At 44.3% G+C, this 21,762-nt stretch overlaps 2 protein-coding genes across 3 annotated transcripts; both read left to right on the top strand.

Moving 5' to 3' along the window:
* The first annotated feature begins 71 nt into the window (after positions 1–71).
* On the top strand, positions 72–12,760 carry MFN2 (mitofusin 2). Of its 2 annotated transcripts, none has more exons than XM_066202925.1 (19): positions 72–153; positions 877–1,031; positions 1,566–1,744; positions 2,432–2,567; positions 2,939–3,101; positions 3,614–3,738; positions 4,048–4,156; positions 4,249–4,356; positions 4,753–4,906; positions 5,148–5,215; positions 5,370–5,491; positions 5,822–5,948; positions 6,120–6,224; positions 6,618–6,720; positions 7,374–7,594; positions 7,730–7,879; positions 8,118–8,314; positions 8,983–9,117; positions 9,756–12,760. In XM_066202925.1, exons 3-19 carry the CDS (start codon positions 1,570–1,572, stop codon positions 9,823–9,825), a joined length of 2,268 nt encoding a protein of 755 aa, XP_066059022.1. In that variant the 5' UTR covers positions 72–153; positions 877–1,031; positions 1,566–1,569; the 3' UTR covers positions 9,826–12,760. The 2 variants fall into 2 exon arrangements, with proteins under 2 accessions (XP_066059022.1, XP_066059023.1); XM_066202926.1 differs by lacking the exon at positions 72–153 and adding an exon at positions 212–316.
* Positions 12,761–13,393: 633 nt separating this feature from the next.
* MIIP (migration and invasion inhibitory protein) lies at positions 13,394–20,805 on the top strand. The gene is given in 12 exon segments (XM_066203100.1): positions 13,394–13,590; positions 14,631–14,788; positions 14,910–15,081; positions 15,611–16,081; positions 16,714–16,816; positions 17,259–17,370; positions 17,584–17,648; positions 18,082–18,211; positions 18,591–18,687; positions 19,494–19,586; positions 19,588–19,602; positions 19,900–20,805. Coding segments are annotated over 10 exon segments (1,515 nt in total). The 5' UTR covers positions 13,394–13,590; positions 14,631–14,788; position 14,910; the 3' UTR covers positions 20,158–20,805.
* The last annotated feature ends 957 nt before the right edge of the window (positions 20,806–21,762 follow it).

Below are 21,762 nucleotides of genomic sequence, written 5' to 3'. Positions count from 1 at the left end.
GGGGCGGGCCCGGGCCGCCGCCCCGCCCGCCATGAGGCCCCAGAACCACAACTCCCAGCGTGCCCCGCGCGCGGCGATGACGCACCATGACCGCACCTCCCAGGCGACGGCGCCGCGGAGTGACATGGCGGCGGTGCGGGAGCGGCGGTGAAGGTGAGCCCCGGGTGGAGCCGGGCCGGGCCGGGCCGAGCCGAGCCGAGCCGAGCCGAGCCGAGCCGAGCCCAGGGGACCTGGCAGTTGCTCCAGGGCGGGCTAGTCCCTCTGAGGGTTGCCTCCAGAGGAGCAGGGATAGGGACAGGGACAAGGGCAGGGACGAGTGAGTATCGGACCCTCTGGGGAAGGGTCCTGAGGGGGCGCGAGGCGGGCAGGAGGAGGGCGCGTCCCGCCCTTTTCTCCCGCCCGAGGCCTGAGGGAGAGGCGGCGTCCGTCCGGAGCGTCAACTCAGCGCTTTCTCCGGGCGCCGGGATGGCGGGGGAGCAGAGCCCAGAGCATCCCTGGGGCACACTGCTATGGCGGGGGAACAGAGCCGGGGGCATTCCCCGGGCACACTGGGATGGCGGGGGAGCAGAGCCCAGAGCATCCCTGGGGCACACTGCTATGGCGGGGGAACAGAGCCGGGGGCATTCCCCGGGCACACCGGGATGGCGGGGGAGCAGAGCCCAGAGCATCCCTGGGGCACACTGCTATGGCGGGGGAACAGAGCCTGGAGCATTCCCCGGGCACACCGGGATGGCGGGGGAGCAGAGCCCGGAGCATCCCTGGGGCACACTGCTATGGCGGGGGAACAGAGCCTGGAGCATTCCCCGGGCACACCGGGATGGCGGGGGAGCGGAGCTCGGTAGCCTGTGTCCCTCATCCGCGGTCACTGTGCCACAGGGGTGGAGACCGGCTGGACTCGGCGTTGCTGAAGGAGCTGCAGGACGGAGTGCGGCCGCGGCGACGGAGAAGGCAGGGCAAACCGCTGCCGTTTGTCTTCGAGAGGGCCTCAAGCTGGCCATGCCTGACTTGTGAAAACGTAACTCATCCTGAAAGTAAGCGGAGGATGGGGAGGAGTGATCACTGCGAGCCTGCTTATTGGAAGGGAGAAAGAAAAGAGTTTTGGGTTGTTTTTGGTTTGGTTTTTTTTTCCCTGATACATGAGTTGTATAAAGTGGAACAATTTCTTTGTAAAAGAAAGAAGATAGCTCTTAAAATGCATATTTATCTAGTTCTTGTAAAGATGCTCGATTGGATCACAGAATCACGGAATGGTTTGGGTTAGAAGGGACCTTAAAGGTTAAACAGTTCCACCCCCTGCTATGGGCAGGGGCAGGTTCTGCCACACCGAGTGGGTCGAGTCCTGTCCAGCCTGGCCTTGAGCACTTCCAGGGATGGGGTGGCCACAGTTTCTCTGCAAAACCTGTGCCAGGGCCTCCCAACCCTCACAGGGAAGAATTTCTTCCCAATATCCTATCTAACCCTGCCCTGTATAAGTGGAAAGCCTTTCCCCCTTGTCCTGTCACTGCACCCCTTGGGTAGCTGCTGACACTTGGTGACACTGGTCTTTGCTGGATTTTTCCCTGTAGCGCAATGTCCCTGTTGTTTACTCGTTCCAACTCAATAGTTGCAGTGAAGAAGGATAAAAGACACATGGCTGAGGTAAATGCTTCTCCACTTAAACATTTTGTCACTGCAAAGAAGAAAATCAATGGGATCTTTGAGCAGCTGGCTGCTTACATCAGTGAGAGCTCCTCGTTCCTGGAAGGTGAGCTGAGTTCTTGAACTCTGAGTGTGTACCAGTGCTCTGCCCACCTGTGATTTCCCCCAAAACACACACCAACCCCCCTCAATCAGTTAAACAGCACTGCTAAATCTCTGTTTATTTATACATACATGTCTGTTTATGCATTCGTCTTTGTAAGAAAAACTGAAAGTTATTTTGTTGAATTTGGGTGGAGTTCAGGTTCATATTTTGAAGATGAGAAGTTCATGCATGTTAAGAAACAGAACTACCTAGGAAGCTATGGTTAGTTTTATGTTTGGGAGTGTTTTAATTAATTACACAACCCCAGTTGGGTTTTTTTGCCTGTAATCCTTTCAATATTCTTGCCTGAACGCATCATTGCTACTGACATGTAACATACGCCAGTAATTGGCTTTAACAGCTTAGGGCACAGACAGATTTTATCTCTCAGGGTGCTTGACTGTCTGCAGTTGCTGTTCTGTTGAAGGCAGTGCCAAGAATGGGAACGGTTATGAGACACACAGAAGAGGCCAGCTGATAAATGCTGTTGTGGAATTGCTTCAGGACATCATTGCCTGTGTCAGGATCACTCACACAAGCTGTGGGACACAGATAAATGTTCAGTGTTACCATCACAGAGAGGGGTTTCACCCAGGGCTGACCGAGATGGCTTCTGGCATTCAGAGACTTGATCTATTTTGATTTTAGAAACACACAAGAATGCAGAGCTTGATCCTGTCACCACAGAAGAGCAGGTACTGGAAGTCAAAGGCTACCTGTCAAAAGTCAGTGGTATTAGTGAAGTGTTGGCAAGACGACATATGAAAGTTGCTTTTTTTGGGAGGTGAGTCACGTGCTTGTGTTGCCTGTGCTCCCTACTCAGTAAAGCATTTGAGTATTGTAACCAGTAAAAAATATTTACATAAACCCTAGAGCTTTGGCTTTTTTTTTTGTAATGTCCATGTCCCTGATACAAGGTGCTCTTGTAAATTGGAAACAAATATTGTATCATGTAATTCTTCAATTTGAAGAATGCTTAACATAGGGAAATAGAGAAGTCTTTTTGCAGAAATATTAATGGCAGAATTGTTAATTTTTGCCCAAATTGTTAATGGCTCTGATAGAGCTTGGCTTTAGAGAACTTGATTTTCTAATATTGAAATGAGCACACTTGGCTCTTGGAAACCTGAAAGACTGTCCTTAATGTGACTGCAGGACAAGCAATGGGAAGAGCACTGTGATAAATGCCATGCTGTGGGACAAAGTTCTTCCTTCAGGAATTGGACACACCACTAATTGCTTCCTGCGTGTGGAAGGGACAGATGGACGTGAGGCTTTCCTGCTGACAGAAGGCTCAGAGGAAAAGAAGAGTGTTAAGGTACAGTTTCCTTAAGCATAAGGTTAAGGAAAAGAACTCTTCAGAAATGTCCAGAAGACAAAAAAAATTTCACAGTTAAGGATTTTAATCATTAAAGGAGTGGAGATGAAGAATGAATTTTTGTTAGATATAGGAGGTAAGGAATGAAGCAAGTTGCAGGGCTGGGATCATAAAGTGAATGATTTTATGAAAGAGATGATACATTGTACTTGTTAGTGATAGCAGGGAACAATGACTCAGGAAGTTCTGAGCTTTGTATGACTGACAGAATCACAGACTTCCTGATAATTCCTCAGTAGCTTTTCCTGACACCAAAAATCTCTCATAAAGTCTCACTAGCAGTTGCCCTTTTACTAGGACATTCAAGAAGGTTTTATGTGGAAAACCTTCCAGAAAGAAAATAATTTGAACTTTGACTTTATCTCAAATTGGCTGTGAACAGCCCTGAAAGGAGTATAAATTGTGTTAGTGGGTCTTGGCATACAGGAAATGTTATTTCCATCTTTTCACAGACAGTAAACCAGCTGGCTCATGCCCTTCATCAGGATGAACATCTGAATGCTGGCAGCCTAGTCAGTGTAATGTGGCCCAATTCCAAGTGTTCTCTCTTAAAGGACGACCTGGTGCTGATGGACAGGTGAGAAATAGCTTTCTTTCCTTTCGTGCTTTTCACAGACTAATTATAGGAGTGTTTTCCAATACATATTTAACAAACCTCAAGGGAATTCATCCTGTTCCAATCTTAAGACAGTGACCAAAGTCCCTTGCTGTGATTAACAGTGCTATTTTCTTAGTCATTACTTCCTTTTAGCCTTTACTCTGTCACCTCAGGGCAGTGTAGCTCAGACATGGGAAGTTAATTCTCTGAAAAGCTCTTAATAACTTTTTAAATTCTGTTTTTGCTGCATTCACAGCACAGTAATATCTCATTTCTCTTTATTGCTAGCCCTGGCATTGATGTAACCACAGAGCTGGACAGCTGGATTGACAAATTCTGTCTCGATGCTGATGTATTTGTCCTGGTGGCAAATTCTGAATCGACATTGATGCAAACTGTATGTGCAAGTCCACTTGTTCAATGAATTCGGCTAAAGGTTAAAAACATTTGCCATATTAATCTAAAGAAGTTTTGTTTCGTTTTCTTTAGGAGAAGCAGTTCTTTCACAAGGTGAATGAACGTCTATCTCGACCCAATATATTTATTTTAAATAACCGTTGGGATGCATCTGCCTCAGAACCAGAATACATGGAAGAGGTTCGTCGTGCATTTAAACTGCTTCTCTTTCATGGATATTATGGAATCTGTTTTGACTCTGGTCCTTGGGGATACAATCAGTGCTTTGTGTGATTGTTTTACAGGTTAGATTTTTATCACCTTAGTGTGGAGACTAGAGGGAACATAGACTACTAGAGATCAGGACATGACTCTTGAAATTTCTGAGCAGGAAATCAAGAGTCTGACAGGGGCCCTTTGAAGTTAGATCACTTAAGATAACCTCTGGAAAATTCCATAAAATAGCAAAAAAAAAAAAAATTAATGCTTTTTTTAGTAGCTTAGGCAGTAGAGCACATTTGGGTGCCTGGTCTAACCTCTGAGAGATGGATACTGTGGATTTAACTGCAAGTGTGGTTTATCCTGGTTACCCCTTAGGTGCGCCGGCAGCACATGGAGCGGTGCACCAGTTTCCTGGTGGATGAGCTGGGCGTGGTGGATCGAGCCCAGGCGGGAGATCGAATTTTCTTTGTGTCTGCAAAAGAAGTGCTGAATGCCAGGATTCAGAGGGCTCAAGGGATGCCAGAAGGAGGTGAGGAAAGCTAGCACAAACTTACTATTGACTTACAGAAAAGAAAATAGAGAGTATCTTGTTTCAAAAAATGTATAAAACTGGGATAGGCCAAATTATTAATAAGGCAATCACAACAGAAGGGGTGACTTAGTCGCACTTTTGCATTGGCTTCAGTGTAAAGAAAGAGCATTTCCTGATGTCCAACATCTGATTGCTTTCTCAAAATTTAAGTGGTTGTTTTCTGCATTCCTTCTCTCAGGTGGAGCATTGGCAGATGGATTTCAAGTAAGAATGCTTGAATTTCAAAGCTTCGAGAGAAGGTTTGAGGTGAGCATTATGCATGCTGACCTTCTGGTTAGATTTTACTCCTGAAAGACTGGCACTTGTAGGGACGCATTTTGGAAATAGATGGTACAGGAAGCAGAAGCTGTGTTAGTATGGTCCTGCCTGCTGCTAATCTTGGGCTGCCTTTTACGTACAGGAATGTATCTCACAGTCAGCAGTAAAGACAAAATTTGAGCAGCATACGGTGAGAGCGAAGCAGATTGCGGAAGACGTTCGTCTCATCATGGACTCTGTGCACGTTGCTGCCCAGGAACAGCGGTGAGGGATGGTACTTGGTGCTTGCATAACTGCAGTTGTGTTCTGGGAGGGATGTAAGGGAACACGAGCATTTGAAATGCAAAGCAGAATACAGCGTGTTCGAGAGCAGGGAGGACATATATTGGTGGTCTTGCTTCCAGTGGGTTATGGAAGTATTGGGAAAAGGACCTTATCTTTGTCCTCTGCCATGACTGTAATGTGCTGCAGATATTGACATGTTACTGGGCAGGAAAATCTGTCTTATTTCTGGAATTCAAATATATTTATAAATCAGAAACACATTTATCTGGCATTTTGATGGACAGGGTTGTTTGGGTTTTTTTTCACCAGAGTTTACTGTCTGGAAATGCGAGAGGAACGTCAGGATCGTCTGGGTTTTATTGACAAACAGCTGGAGCTCCTCACTCAAGACTACAAGCGGAAAATCAAACAAATCACAGAAGAGGTGGAGAGGCAGGTAAGGAGGAGTGTCTCTGAAAAACTGGATTGTCTGAAGTGGCTACCAGCATGGTGGGAAAAATGTGCAGTGCTGACAAAGCCTTGAAGTACTAGAAATGTGGGAGTTACAGATGGGAAGGGGAGAAAAGCTTTCAGATGCTCCATTTTCTCTCCTGTGCTGTTTCTCTAGGTGTCAAATGCAATGGCAGAAGAAATCAGACGGCTCTCAGTATTGGTGGATGAATACCAAGCAGACTTCCATCCATCTCAAGTAGTTCTTAAAGTGTACAAGACTGTAAGTCATATTTGCTTAAGCAATTTAAGAGACCTACCTCTGAGTAATTATGCCAGTTCACTGAGATGTTTAACAATCTTCCAACTAGGATATGAGCTAAAGCTTTAGTTTTTTAATAATCTCACTAATAAATTGATACACATTATATGTCACATTATACAGTTTAACAGAACTTTTCCTGAACTAGAGTCCATGTGAGATTTTTTTGATTTACCTTTTCATCCCCTTCACTGAAAAATGGGGGGAAGAAGAAAATTAATGTTAGAACACTGGGCAGACAGATTGTGTGCTCCTGTTCTGGGAGGGTCTTTTTAACCAGCAAGCTCCAGCACCTTCATCCTGCATCTTTGCCATGTTTATTCTAATCTTTATAACCCTTTCTTTGTTTGTCAGGAGCTGCATAAACACATCGAGGAAGGCCTGGGCCGTAACATGTCAGATCGTTGTTCCAGTGCTATCACAACTTCCCTGCAGACAATGCAGCAAGAAATGATAGGTCAGTTCCACAGGCAGTATTGCCCTTTCTCTTCCCTTGAATTGCAATGCAAAATAACTGGGTAGATGTTCCAGGTTTTTCATTAATTCAATGGCTGATGTGCAGCTGGCACCATCTTAGTTTCCATCTTGATGAGTAATGCTGTTGTGCAGAGGTCTAGTTCTGTGTCTGAACTTGTGCAGTGATTTCCTAATTAATGTGTACAGTCACAGCATAATCCTCATGACAGAGAGGAACTGTGGCTTTGGAAATTTGGGAGATTCTCACACCAAACCCTAATGAAATACAAATGACTTGTAACTAGGTGCCTGTCTCAATATGGGACTATGGTGCCTAAATACTTGCAGAATTGGGTTTCAGATTTTGTTTTCCAAGGTTTTGCTAATCTATAAACTTCACCAGCTACCTGTAAGGATTTTGGAGGGTCTGTGGAAAGATTTCCTTCTGGGTTGGTCTGAAGAACCAAGAATTTAGTAATCATTGATGATGTATCTCTTACTTTGCAACATACTTGGCTATTGAAATTTAACATACTAAGGAAACTAACTGTGGAGGATGAAACAAGCCATAAGCACCCTGATTATGGAATACAAGACCAGTTAATTCTTGTGAACTCAACAGCTGTTTTTTACATGTTTTTGTTTTCTGTGTAGATGGTTTAAAACCCCTCCTCCCAGTCTCTATGCGGGGCCAGATAGACATGTTGATTCCTCGGCAGTGCTTCATGCTCAGCTATGATCTGAACTGTGACAAGCTGTGTGCTGACTTCCAGGAGGACATAGAATTCCATTTCTCTCTTGGATGGACAATGCTGGTGAACAGATTTTTGGGACCAAAGAATGGTCGTCGGGCCTTGATGGGCTATAATGACCAGGTAGAATACCTCGTTCAGTGGTTGGGGTAGATATTCATTATTTCAATGGCAGCTGAAGTTCCTTTGGTGGGAAGAGTGGTTCACCTCCTTTTATTCTCTCCTTTGATTTTGTTTTGTCTCTGCTTTTCTGTTTAGGTTCAGCGCCCTTTAACACCAGCAAATCCCAGTCTGCCTCCTTTGCCTCAGGGCTCTATGACCCAGGAAGAACTCATGGTGTCCATGGTGACTGGACTGGCCTCTTTAACTTCCCGCACTTCCATGGGGATCATCGTGGTTGGTGGTGTGGTATGTGTGCATTCTAGGCTGCATTTTTACAACTTAAGTTGGAGCACTGATGTAAAAAGCACTTGCACTGCCAAATCCTGTAGATATTTGCTATTCACAGATAGTGACCTGTTTTCTCCTTTGATCTTCCATTTGAGTTTAGTGAGCTGGTTTTGCAGTGCTCTGTGCACCGTTGTTGGGAGCGAGCATCAGTCTGAGACGATGATGGTGTGATTTGTTTTTCCTTGTGCTTTTTTAGGTGTGGAAGGCTGTGGGCTGGAGGCTGATTGCTCTCTCCTTTGGCCTCTATGGGCTGCTCTATGTGTACGAGCGCCTCACCTGGACCACCAGAGCCAAGGAGAGAGCGTTCAAGCGGCAGTTTGTGGAGTACGCCGGGGAGAAACTGCAGCTCATCGTCAGCTACACGGGCTCCAACTGCAGCCACCAAGTCCAGCAGTGAGTTCCCTGTATTCAGCTAACACTTGATGGAAATTCTGTTGTTTGGGGGGTTGTTTTAATGCTATTCCTTGTTAAAAAAGGTAACTTCATGCTGAATTCCAGATTTTAAGAAATGTAATGACACCTTGTCGCGATAGGACACGAAATAAAGATGCTTGACTCCAGTCTACTGCATTTCCAGGCAGTAGAAATTAGAAGGCCTTATTTACAATTTATTCAGCCCTTTTGTAACATGCTGTGCTAGGAAGACATGTTATTGGTTCATAGGGCTGACACCTCTCCCATTGACTAAGTAACAGAAATAGCAAACAACACCTGTTGTTATGAAAAAGAAATACTGTTTTGCACAAAGTTGTTTTAAGAAAAAGAAAAACTGTTGAAAAGTTTCCCTTGAGAAGAGCTAGCTCTTCTCAAGCTCAAAAAATATCAAGTCCACCACACCTGTTTTATTACTTTTCTTTTGAATATGTAGTGTTTGGGTGCTGTTAAGCATTAGACTTAATGTACTTCCATGTCTCAAAATGCTCTGACATATTCTTGTGCAGAAGTGGAAAGATGAGTATCTGAGTCACAATACCATCATCCCTATACATCAAAGGGATTTATTCCTTGAATGTGCTGCTTGATCTTACTTTCCATCATATTCAACTCTTCTTGTTTCATAGAGAGCTTGCTGGAACGTTTGCTCATTTGTGTCAGCAAGTGGATGTCACACGAGAGAATCTTGAGCAAGAAATTTCTGCCATGAACAAAAAAATTGAAGTTTTGGATTCCCTGCAGAGCAAAGCAAAACTGCTCAGGTGAGATCTGATTATTCCATACAATTGTTTCTATGTGATTTGCCCCAAGGTGTTCATATGAGCTGTAGCTTAGAGTTCATTCTGTCTTCATCATAGCACTTGATATGCAGATGTCAGCACTTTTCCCTACCAGGTCATGTTCCCTTTCACCAGGTACTTTCCTATGGACTGTTGACAGTCATTTAAAGCTTCTTTCTCACTAAGCACCTTTTTCTTCCTGTTTTTTATTTGTTTGGAATTACAGTTCCTTCCTGTTTATGAAAACATACAGTCTTATCATACTCCTACAAACTCCTTCAGGCCCTTATAAAATTGTGCAAAAAGTTTTGCCTTCACCTTTGTACCCAGTTGTCTGCTGCGTGCTTTACCCTGCAGAGGCTGTTGGGAGGATTTTTTCAAACATTTCTTACCTACACAGTAAGACTAATGTGAAGTTGTGTCCAAGATTTGTGTTTAGACTTCACAGCTTAGGGACTGACAGCAGGCAAGCATTCTTGACCTGCAAGGAATGAACATTTGGAATGAACCACTGGCACTCCATGCCTTGCTGTGTACTCGTTTCGTTTTTGTTGCACTTCTTTCTGACTGGCTTGAGAAAAGCTCTTTCATTCATCTTACAAAACTTTCTGTCCTTGCAGGAACAAAGCAGGTTGGCTTGACAGCGAGCTCAACATGTTCACACATCAGTACCTGCAACAGAGCAGATAGTGTGAGAAAAAAAAAGAAGAGAAAAACAAGTTTCCCTTCAGTGCTCTCTTAATTACTGCAGAGAACGTGGTGGGTGATGGAATTCCCCAAAGGGAATGAGCAAGAGCATATTGCTGTGTTTCCAGTTGCTGTGTGAACAGTAGGATTCTGCTTCCCTGTTCTGTGTCCCACCTCTAAACACTAGCTGTTAATAACTCTCCTTTTTCCTTGTGAGACCAGGCTACTTCAGGAGGAGTGTGTGCTGTATACATTTACAGGGGGCTTTTACTGTACTTCATTTGCTTTAAACAAATTTAAAGCAATCAAGCAAATGTTTACCAGGTTAAAAGTTATTCTGACACGTCTTTTGGAGTCATTTGTTTTACTTCATAAAGACAGAACTTTTGACTCCCAAGCCCCAGGTTGATGTATGTGTGACAAACAGCTGTTTGACTAAACACAGATCCCATGCACACAGATGTGATGGTGGTTTCACAAAGCATTTATGGCCCACACAGGCTTGTCTCTGAGGTTAATATTCAGTTATTCTAGAGCATAACAGAAAATCACAGTGTCCCTTCATAGAAAGGTTTATTGCTCTCAAGATGCTTAAACCTGTGAACAAAACTCAGTTCTTTTCTGGAGCAGGAGGCACTAAGATTTTGGGTTGATAAGCTTAATGTATTTGGAGTTAGTTTCTTTCTCTTACGAGCTCTTTAATAACACAGTCCAGCCAGTTTCCTGTCAAGGACAAATGGATTGCAAAGACAGAACTAGTTCCTGTGAAGGAGACAGTGCTGATAATTTGGCAGCTTGTTGAGGAAGAAAATTAGGAAAGAGAAGCCAGTTGACACAATATAAAGCACTGCATTATGAGGTCAGTTGATGAATGTGGGTTTTCTTTGGAAAAGCACAGCTGTGTTTCTGGAAGCAGGCCTGTGGAATTCCATCACCACTATTAGGCCACAAGAACAGCATGTGGATTACACACTGTAAGAGATGTTGCTTCATGTAGAGTTCCCACAGAATGTTACAGTCAGGCAGCAATAGGATTTGATCTGTTCTTCTGTTAAAAGTATCAGAACATGCTGGCAAGTACAGCTCCTCTGGGGTGGAGGGAGTTGTGGCTCCTGTAGCTCATGCCAGGGCAAGAATGGCTTAAAGCAACTTAGTCTTTTTCAATACATTCTTTGCAAACACATTAAATTAATTGTTGAGTTTTGCCCTGATGCATTTGGAATATAATATTTGGGAGTTGTAAGGACTTGAGTCTCTTCCTGTTGGAATTGATAGAGAAGAAATTCTCACTGATTTTAGGAGCCTGAGTAGGATTAAGTTCCTCTATTGCAAGCTTCTTTTCCTCTTTGTGGGTCGGTATTTTGCCATGTGTTGCTTATAACCTTTCTGCTGCCTACAAAATGTCTGAGGAATCCAGAATCAGATCCTGTAGTTCTGAGGTTGGTGACAACCTAAATCTCTTCAGCATCACACACATAGAGTATGGGTTGTCCTTTGAACAAGTACCAGCTGAATTCAGAGCCACTGAGCAGTGGGGTGTTTTTTCTTATTGATAAAGAGACTTTTCCCTTGAAAATGGCTTTAGGATTTCTCATTCATGCTCAGGTGTAATATGTGCCTGTGATAAGTTCCATATTTTTCGTATCATGGCAGTTCCAGAAAGAAGCTGCCTGATACTTGAGGGAGTAAAAATAGTAAAATGTCAGTAAGTACTTCTTAGATAAGGCTGTTCTGAGATTTGCAGAAAGACTTGAAGTATCTTGATTGTGTAGGAGCTGGCAGTGAGACTCTTGCATCCCTAGAATGCAGAAAGGAAACAACCTTTCCCTTCCATTAGAAAGCTTTGACTCCAACTCAAACTGAAAAGCGGTTTCTATCAGGTTTTGTTTTGACCTTGACTGGGTTCCTCAGGCATCCACCAGGATAGGAATACAGATTTGATCAAATCTGAGAATGAGCAAGAAATTTGAGTCCTTGCTTCTGGAAGTGTGTACTCTGATCTTGTGGTGAAGTGTATTGGAGTAAGTGGAATCATCTACTCTTACTCTGCTGCAGGTCTTGAATAAATTTGAATCTAAATTTAGTCTCTCAAGCTGTCACATACACAGTTATAATAAGCTATGTTCTGTTCTCTTGAGTTAAAATATTAAACACATCCCTAATACACAAGGATATTGTCAATTCCAGGTCAAGGCAGAGGATGATGTACTACTGCTCAGCAGTTCATGACTGCTTGAAATGCTGATCTTGCTTTTGAAGAGGTAGTGTTGGCATCTCTTCAGCAGGCCTTTAGGGGAAATCTGATAAATGAGCTGATCTTTAAGCCAGTGTCTTATCTGTGAAGGGAAGAGAGGTTGATGGGTTCTTAGAACCCGGTGTCTTGGTGCTGTGTGTATCTGACTCTGCTCAGGCCCGGGTGCTGTCAGCATTCTCACTGCAGAGCTGAAGTCTAACCTACAGAACAGGGAAAGAACCACTTGAACTTTTCCAGAAGCAAAGCTGCTAACATGTGTGATGTAACCCTTGTCCTGGAAGTCCAAGTGATCAAGAATTGAACTTTTAACAGACTGGCCTGTAAGCTGGATTCCTCTGAAACAAATTACAGCTGTACTTCTTTAATTGAGAGTAGTGGAGGAATGAACACTATCACGAGGAGTTTGTTCTCTTCCAATTCTCCTGAAGAATGCTAAACTATTCCTTACAACAGGTAATGCCAAAACCAGTCTTCCCCAAACTCCCATTAAAGAAGGTCAGCTAAATGCACTTTGATCTTATTGCTGCTACTTATTTTTGCTAATTATTAGGTTGGTGGAGCTCTTCAAAGTACTCTTACCAGTGAGTTTTCTCTCTGCTGTATTTAAGGTGATAAATTTGCATGAGTTAGTCCTGTAACAGTGCTGTAAACAATGGAAACCAAAATAAAAATGGTTTGGGAAAACACTTCTCCTGATGTGTCCTGCATGTTGCGATACACTCTTCCAGTGTAAGTTTATCAGCTTCCATCAATAGCTTTGCTGCTTTGTGGTACTGAATTGCATGTTTGACACCAGTGACCTTTTTCTGTGTTTACTTTGAAAATTAACACGGAGACCAATGATACTGAATGGTCTGATAGAAAGTTTTAGTTGCACTAAAATTGTCAGTATTAATAATTTCTTGAGAATGTTGCCGGAAGTAACAGTGAGGGACTACTGAGTTGGTGGCCCGAAACGGTGGTGGATCAGTATCCTCAGCTGGCGAGTTACATCGGGCGGGTTAGGAACGGGCACATTTCCCGGGACAAGTTTTCAAAACAACTCCCTTTGGGCTCCGGGGGTGCTGGGGGGAGGTGTCCCCTCCCGCACGAAGCGCCGGGGGCCGGCTCCTCCTCGGGCTCCATCCGCCTCCTGCCGCCCGCGGCCGGGCCCCGCGCATGCCGGGAGCCGTGGGGCGGAGCCCGCGGACCGAGCCCCGGCGGCGGCACCGCCCGGCTCCCGGAGCGCCGCGGCCTGCAGGTGGGCCGGCGCCGCGGGGCCCCCGAACGCCGCGGGGCCCGGCGGGAGAGGGCAGCGTTCACCCTTCCCCGCCGCCTCTCGGAGCGGAAAGCGGAATTTTACAACGCTCGGGCTCCCTCCCCTTCCTGGTGACCGTGGGAGGGCCGAAGCAGCGCGTCTGTGCAGAAGCGGCGCGGGGTGTTGAACGACTTCCTCGCGGGGAGGAGAGTTCTCAGCTCCCGAGGCAGCCGCTGTTTATTTCTAACTGCGGGAGGCGAAGCTCCTTTTCACAGAGGTTTCGAATTAGAGCAGTCTCATAAACTTGAGCCCCCGCGGTTGGGCATGAAGGGCTTGTAGATTATGCCAAGAGTGGATCTTATCTCGTAAAATCCTTCCAAAAAGTCCCTTGACGGATGTTATTTTCAGAGTATTTGTTTTGTGATGAGCAATGATGAGAGGACGCTTATCAAAGCTATTAGCTTTGTCCTGTTAAGGCTGTGAGAACTACTGTTTTTTTTTCAAATGGTCTCAAATTTAGTGCCTCAACGTTGATATTTCTGTTTTATGTTCTGTAGTGCAGCTCTCCCTTATTTTTAGTAACAAAGAGATGTTGTAATGTATTGATTGTTAGCACTGCTCTTGATTCCTCCCACTGCTGTTGTACCACATGTGCATTTGATTCCTCGTCTCCAGTTGCCAGCGTAGCAGATGCAAAAACAGATCAGCTTTGCAGAAGGTTGTGGGGATTCTTAGAACAAAAGGTCCCAGAGAAACACGTAGTTTTCTTGAGAACATGATTTATCGGTCCAACCAAAAGCAGTGTGGGAGTTTGGGTTTAGGGTTTGCAGCTGTTTTATTTAAAAAATCCACTTTCTGCAAATTTAGAGGAGCTTGTGATGTTGTAAAGATGTTGAACAGTGCGACAGCTTTTCAGTCAAACTAGGTTTTATTTATTTATCTGTTTATTTACTGCTTTTCACCTCCCTCTTCTAATAAAAGCGCATCCCTTTGTGGGATTTAATTTAATTAATTTATGGGATTGGAATTGTCTGAATTGTAGTCCTGAGTCCTAGTGGAGCCTTTTGGAGCCTTCCTGCTCCATGGAAGACAGTTCTGACTCTATTTCTTTTGGATGTAGCTGATACATTCATATTGACTAGTTATATTTTGAACTTAAAAGCATCCTGGTCTTATCACAATATAAGTTTCAATGCTTCAAAAGAACATTACAGCAGAATTGCATAAGTATGTCCTAAATAACAGCCTCTAAACCACACGTCTCTTTTTTAGCTTTTTTATGTGAATTTTTCGTGTTTACTGTTTTTCTTCTGTCAGAGTTTCTTGTCTCTGTTAAGTCAGCTCCCAGTTTCTGAGTGCAAAATATTTGACAGCATATCCAAGGGGAGAGAATCATCTCGTGGTGCTGGTTCTGAGCATAAGAAGTTCTGAGACTGGCCGATTTCTCAGAAGCAAGAATCAACATTTCAACAGCTGTAAGTATTTTTTAGGAAAAGTCCCCTGAAAGTGGTTTCACCTGTGTCTGCTTCTTCACTTTGTGTAGTGAATTTATGCAGTTCACTCTTTCTCTGGCTTTATATTAAAATGTTTTTGTAGGATGGACTTGGAGCTCCTGAACAGGCTGCGCCAGGCCAGCCAGGACCTTCTGCAAAGGCTGAGAATGAAGCAGGAAGAGATCAGAAAAGGACTTCCCAGCAAGCAACTCCTTCCAGCATCTCTTCAGCGCAGTACAGCTGCAGACAGATGTGTCCCCTCGCCCAGTAGAGTGGTATGTGTGGTGTCTGTGCTAGAAATTCAGGGAAGCAGATAGGCCTCTATGACAGACAGCAGCTCTGCCTATGGTGTGGTGTGGCCAAGGAGACATATGGACATGAAGGAGCTCTTGGTATGGGGGATATGGAGTCTGTTAGAAAAGGAGCTGCCCTTTGGTTATTGTGTATTCTGTGCCCTCAGTCTGTTCTCCTGGCAAAGGGTTTGGAGATCCGTTCCTGCCTAAGAAAGGCAAGTTTCTTCTTCTAAGATAGGAATGAGCATTGTGCAACAAAATCCTTCTGTTTCTTCTAAGCACAAAGGCTGAAAGTTCACTGGCTCCTCAAATTGGGAAAAGCTGCATTTAGCTGGAAGTGGATCTGTTTCTTACACTCTCCAGAAGATAAGGGTTTTTCTTTTTCCCCTGCAGGAATTTAAAGGAATGAACATACTAGAATGACAGGTTGATTTAGTGAGTGGAATGTTCTGACCAAAGGTGTTTGTAGTCTGACTGATGCTATGTGTTAAGGGAGTCTCTGTCCTTACAGAAGGCAAATGAGGCTGATGCAGTAGAGTCTACAGCTGACCCTGGAATAATGGTGTTTGTGGAACCTAGAGCTGGCCCAGCCCTCAGTTCATCTCCTAAACACAGCACCAGTGACAGAGGGGTACAGCAACAACAAGTGAAGACACAGGAAGGAGCAGGTTCTGATTCCAAGTTTCCTGGGAAAGAGGAGAATGTTACCCCAATGTCTGCAAGCATTATGTGTGGTAGAGAAATCTCCAGAGTGGATGGGGATGGCCATGCTCAAGGAAATCCAGAGAAAGAATCCTCCTTCCTCGGTCATGGAGAGAACAGAAAACAGTCTGCTCTGCAGCAGGGTTTCCATGAGAAAAGTCATCCGGGGCCATCGCTGAGTGGAGTGCAAAGTAAAGAGGCTAGTGAGCAGCATGTGGTCATCAGAGAGCCCCATGTCCCTAAATCAGTCTTGCTGACATCTCGTTCCAAAGGGTTGAAGGTAAATGTTAAATAAATGCTTTCCTTATTTTCCTAAGTCAACAGAGTGATGGGGAGGAAGGGCCAGGAGAACATTACCTGCCCTGTTCCCACTGTGTAAGTTGGAAGATGGGGTAAGAACTGTTCCCAGCTATAGCAGCCAGGCCTGTTCCAGTTTGTTCGGGCCCTGCTTTTCTTAGCCAGTGAACTGAAAGACCAGAAATCTGTAACTTCACTATGAAGTTCTCTGTCTTTTGCATATGTCATCCAGATGCTGAGGGAGAACAGGCGGGTGCAGTGCTGCTGTTCCACAGTTTGTCTCTTTAGGCATGAAGGGCAGACCCTGGCTGTGATCATCCTCCAAGGCAGCACAGGTTGCCTGATCTTTATGGATGTGTGGTGCAGCTCATCCTTTTGTTTAAAGCTCTGAAAAAATCCTACCTGCCTTGGGCAAGTCCCTGCCTCCTCTTTCTATTTGATTTATTGACAAGACAAAGGGCTGGTGAGCAAATTACTGGTAAAGGCATAGATAGAATCCAGTCTCAAACTAAGGCACAGCTGCCCCATCTGAACAGCTGCCAGTTGTCTCCTCAGCTGTACCTTTGAATATCCTGTCAGATGATTAGGATGTCTTCATGAATTGTTTTCTTTCAGAAGAAAGCTTGTCATGTGACTTTTCAGCCTGACCCTGAAGAAGATGCTATACCTGTCAGCAGCTGGTCTGCCCGTCCTTTCCTGGGCTATGACTGGATTGCAGGTGAATCCTAACTCTGAAGCAAAGCTCTCAGTGTGATGTGGTGATATTAAGAGTTAAAACACAGTTTATGACCCCTGTGAGGTGTGGTGGAACTGCTGTCCTGGGGCCAAGGGAGCAGGTCCAGCAAAGGGGCTGCAGCTTTGTCTGAGGCCCCTCTCCAGACTGGAGGTGACCTGTGCTGACCTGCAGTGGTGAAGTGGCAGTGCTGTGGGAATCCAGGCAGCAAATGGCAAAGCCAAGTGGGGTCAGAAGGGATACCAAATACCTGGAATGAATGAATGCAGTAAGGATCCCAAACCACACAGTAAATCTCTGGCTGGACACGATGTTCTGCCCTTCTCATTATCGTTATTTTGTTTTCACTGTATCTTGTGAGGCTTGCTTTGGTACTTCCCCAAATTTTGTAAATCATTGAACTTTCCTCTTTCTTTGGTGTTCTCAGGGCTCCTTGATACAAAGTCTCCAGTAACAGAAAAATCTGAGCAATACTTCGCTGAGCTGCAGGAGTTCCGACAGTCCAACAGAGAAATCTGCATTGATCAGCAGCATTTGGAGTACGTAGGAATGAAGAAGGGCTGAAGCAGCAGTGTTCAATCCCTTAGTAATCCCTGTAGTAATGAGAACCGTAGTCTGATTGGAGCAGGACATTGCAAGCATGGCTTTGAGGGTCTTTATTTACTTCCCAGTCACGTGTGCTTTGAAAAGGCAGTGCTGTTCAGAGGGCCAGCCCCTCTGTCACTAACTGGTTTTCTTGTATGTTTCTTTAGGCCCAAGGCTGTGGATTACACAGGTCCCGAGCACGAACTGAATTTGATAACTGGTTCTCATAAGTGTAAGATCATATTTCTTCCTAATGCAATTTCTGTGAATAAACAACTAAGTAGTCTTTGCCTGTCATCCTGAGAGAGCACCACATCATGCAAGACCAGCAGAAATGTGTTCTTTTCAGCTGCAGCTTTTCAACCAGATTCAACTTCCTACTCTGAAGATACTTGAGTCTTCTAGGGATCCTCTACAGTGTCATTTTAATTTGTCACGGTTTCTTGTAATTGGGTAATGTTCTGTTTCTAAATTGAAGAGGTTGAAGTTTTGGTTTTGCTTTTTAGGAACTTACTGGGGACAGGAAATGTGTAAGATATTTCAGGAAAAGCAGCTCTTTTTATAGAATGCAGGTGTGGCACTGTGGTAGAACACAGCTTTTTTGGCTGGGTTCAGGGACCTTGTGACAAACAAGAGCCACGATGAAGGTTTGTTGCTCTGTGCAGGTGTTTACTGTTACCGATTAAACCAGCGCCTCTTCCCCATCCCTGTGGATTCAGAATCTGCCTGCCCTGTGTGTAAGATCCCACGTAGCCACCAGCCCCCGGGGACACTGGAAGAACCAACCTATGTCAGGTAAATAAGAATTACTGCTTTGGAATATGCACAACGCAAGGAAACAGTAGGGAAAAAAAAGCTGAGCGGGTGAAGGAGAAAAGAGCATCACAGCAGTCCTGTCGAAGGTTGCTGTTTTCAAGGCAGAGATCTCTTAGTTAAAAACTCCTTAGTCATCTTTTCTGTGAGCACGAACAGCCTTGAAATCAATGAGAAATGCATGTTTTGTCTCAATTTGATCCAGAATCTGAATGTACATGTAAAGCCTCTACTGCCCTAATCCAAAACGGTTCCCTTGGTCCACTTTGGGGTTAGACCCTTGCATTCTGAGTGAGAAGGCATGCAGATTCCCTGTGCCTTGGCAGGGGAGTAGGCGGTTCCTTCCCTTGTGTGGTTGCAGGGTCAGCATTCCCAGGTGTGTCCTTTTGCCAGCCCACAAGTACAGGGCCCATCGCCGGAGGAGCTTTGAGCCCGCAGACGATCTAGCGCTGCCCTCGGTAAGTTGCTGTCTTCCTGTCAACAGCACCACCCCTGCTGGGCCTTGCCTTGCAGCAAGAAGGAAAGAGAATATGGGACTCATTCCCTTGGCAGAGTTTCCACTGAAGTTTCTGATATGTGTCAGTCAGATACCCAAAACATCCTTTGGTGTGTTCTGAGTTCATGGCTTTGTGTGAGTGACATGAAGTGTATGACAGACTTCCAATGCTTTACACTGCACAAAAGAAAATGCCATGTGGCATCTGTGTCCTTTTCGGGCAGATATCATGACTTGTTTCAGGCGTTGGCCTTTCACCACAATGAGCCATAGCTAAAAGTGCCTGTGTTTGTTTCCACAGATGTTAAGGAATCTGAAAGGCAAGTGTCTGTGAAGTATTCACAAAATCAGTAGTGACAAGGGTGGATTTGAAACTACTGTTGTATTGCTGGTCCTGTATTCCAGCCAGCAGTTAATGCTTGCAGGCAGTATTGCTAAACCAACCTAGCCCAGGCCTGGAGATTTCCAGGGAAGAGGTGGGAGGAAGCTTAGTTTTGAGGTTTAGGGAACTGGATGAGTCAGTTGAGATAGGTTCAGAGGGGTCAGGTGCTTGAGTTCACAAACTGGGAGAACAGTTTAGAAAGGTGGAAGAGGGGGACAACTGTGTAGTTCTTTATTTGAGATTTCATTTATTTCCTGTTAGTCATATAAAACTCAAAAAATAACAGATGAATTACTCACTTAAACCTCCCTGTGCAGAAATTAGTTCCAATAATAGCAGACCACAGTAGATGAAAAAGGGTAAAGCATTCCAATCTTTTTTCACAGCATTGCCTGGCTGGCTGGGAAAACATGGTCCCTTCCAGCAACACTCTTCTCAGCAGTTTGGATCTGCGAGCCTCACTGGAAGAGAAACTTTCTCCCTTATCCTCACCTGGTAAGGACAGCCTCCAGAGTCCCAGGAGATATTGGGAATTGCACAGATGGAAATTGCAGCCCCAGCTGTAAAGGATGTGATGATTATTGAGGGTTGAGCAAACAAAAATGCCTGGAAGAATATCCCCTTTACACTACTAGGAAATGTTTTCCTTCTGGTGACTGGTGTGCACGGAGACAAGAAAAGCAAATGGGGCTGAGTAACAGGAAAAAGCCTGTTCCGCTCACCAGTCTTCATCAAAATGGGAGAAGTCACTTTGGAATTCTTTGATTAATATTCTCTTTATTTGGATTCCAGGACTCAGTGTCCAGAGTGGCAGGAGAAGCCAGAAGTGACAAGTTTCTACACCTGCCTCACTTGGCACACCTGAGGTCTACCAGAGCAATCTGGGACACCAGACAGCAGCTCTCAGTTCAGAGCCCATTCCCTCAACACTCTGGACCATTGACTCGATTGTCTTGGGAAAGGGATGGACACAGCATGTGGAAACAGCTCAGAAACAAAGCAATTTGGATAAAAATAAATCTTTGCACAGATTGTTCCCAGTTTTCATAGTCATGCGTTTATATGAGCAACCAATATTCAGATCTCAGTTTGTGCAGTACTCTTTGCATGTTCACTTTGCATTTTTTGCCTTTTACGGCTTCTTTTGAGCAGCTGCATGGGCTGTCCCAGCTAGGGCTGGATAAAGTTGGATCCAGGATCAGTGAGTAGTGCATCTGCCACCTCAACTGAGTAACCAGCAGTAACTCTGAATGCCAGGGTGAGAAATCTGCCTGTGAAGGGCCTGGCTCAGTGGAGTGACATAAATATGTTTATTTCCAAATGTTTGAAACATGACACACAATTTTCTAGTGCCTTAAACTTGAGTTTCTCAATAATTTATAAAAATTTTAAAAGTCCAGTTTGTTCTCAGTGCAATGTGTGTAGCTACAGAATGTATAACATCAGAGTAACTTTGAACGTGAAAAAACATGTTAAAGTAAAATGAGATTTTTATTCATCAGTGAGCTAGATAATGCCTTAAAATGTTTGCAAATTTTCCTTGCCTCTTCTTTTCCAAGTTTTCTGGAGATAAACCAAAAAAGCATTTTAGAATTTTTAAATTGTACCAAACCAAACTACTTCACCTAGTGTGACTTGTTTGAACTTTATAGACTGATCTTATTTTCCTTGTCTGAAAACAATAAAACTGATGTTTTATTTTGCTTTGAACTTTCTGAAACAGAAAATCCTGCCTCAAATGTATTTTGGGAAGCTAACTTGATAGAATGAATTTGGTTTGTGCAGCTTCTTGGCATTCGCTTACTTTTATATCAGATACATTACTTATTAAATGCATGAACAGACTTTTTTAAACAAGGAGAGGAATACTGCAAGTTTACGAAATCTTAATGTAAGACTTGGAATGAAAAATGAAAAGCATGACTTTTAGCGTGACACTAGCTTTGGATTACGTAAATATAGGGCAAAGTGAATGGATTTGATCAAGTAATTTCCATTATTGAAAATACTAATTTTAAAATAATCCAGTGACTGTAGAACACTAGGTGCCAAATTTTATACCAAATAGGTCAAATTCAACATTTTTACTACCTTGCCTTCAAACTCAAAACATAAGACATCATAAACCTTTCCCTTATTTACCCTGAAATAAATTACAGCAAGCCTGTTCCACACTATAAATACAGACAAGGTAATGTAGATTCAGTAACCTATGTTAGATGTCTCTGGTGGATGCAGGTTGGAACCAATGTTGAATTCAAAATGTCTCTTCATAGATGGGAATACATTTAGTCTTCCACACTTGTGAAAGTATTGGAGGTGTGATTAGGAGTCTCCATTAGAAACAGGTGAAAGAAGTTGGTGATGCTGCCACTGCTCACTCAGGTTTGTCCCTGTGTGTTGACTCTGGCCCTTGTGATCCTGCTTTCATCTGCAAACAGCCTGAAAATGCTCCTGTTTGTGGAGCCTCTCTTTTAAATTCCTGTCCCCTCCTCCCATCTCCACTGCATGACATCTGGAATGGTGTAAATCCAGACCTGCACAGGTGGCCTTTCAGCTGTGAGGAGCAGTGTGAGTGTGGATACAGGAATGTTTCATGCTGTAATAACAAGGTTTTCACAGTGGCTTTGTCCTGCAGCATGTTCCATGATCCTG

The sequence above is a fragment of the Chamaea fasciata genome, unplaced genomic scaffold, assembly GCF_029207755.1.
Source record: "Chamaea fasciata isolate MVZ Bird 193981 ecotype frontalis unplaced genomic scaffold, bChaFas1.0.hap1 SCAF_23, whole genome shotgun sequence".
Lineage (NCBI taxonomy): Eukaryota > Metazoa > Chordata > Aves > Passeriformes > Sylviidae > Chamaea > Chamaea fasciata.
The sequence above is the reverse complement of the archived record's forward strand: the minus strand, read 5'-3'. Positions and strand labels throughout refer to the sequence as shown.

Coding starts and splice junctions, on each gene's coding strand:
- MFN2 (XM_066202925.1), top strand. CDS start 1,570: ATGTCCCTGTTGTTTACTCGTTCCAACTCAATAGTTGCAGTGAAGAAG. Junction 1,745..2,431: donor GAGCTCCTCGTTCCTGGAAG/GTGAGCTGAGTT, acceptor TTTTGATTTTAG/AAACACACAAGAATGCAGAG. Junction 4,157..4,248: donor AATCGACATTGATGCAAACT/GTATGTGCAAGT, acceptor CGTTTTCTTTAG/GAGAAGCAGTTCTTTCACAA.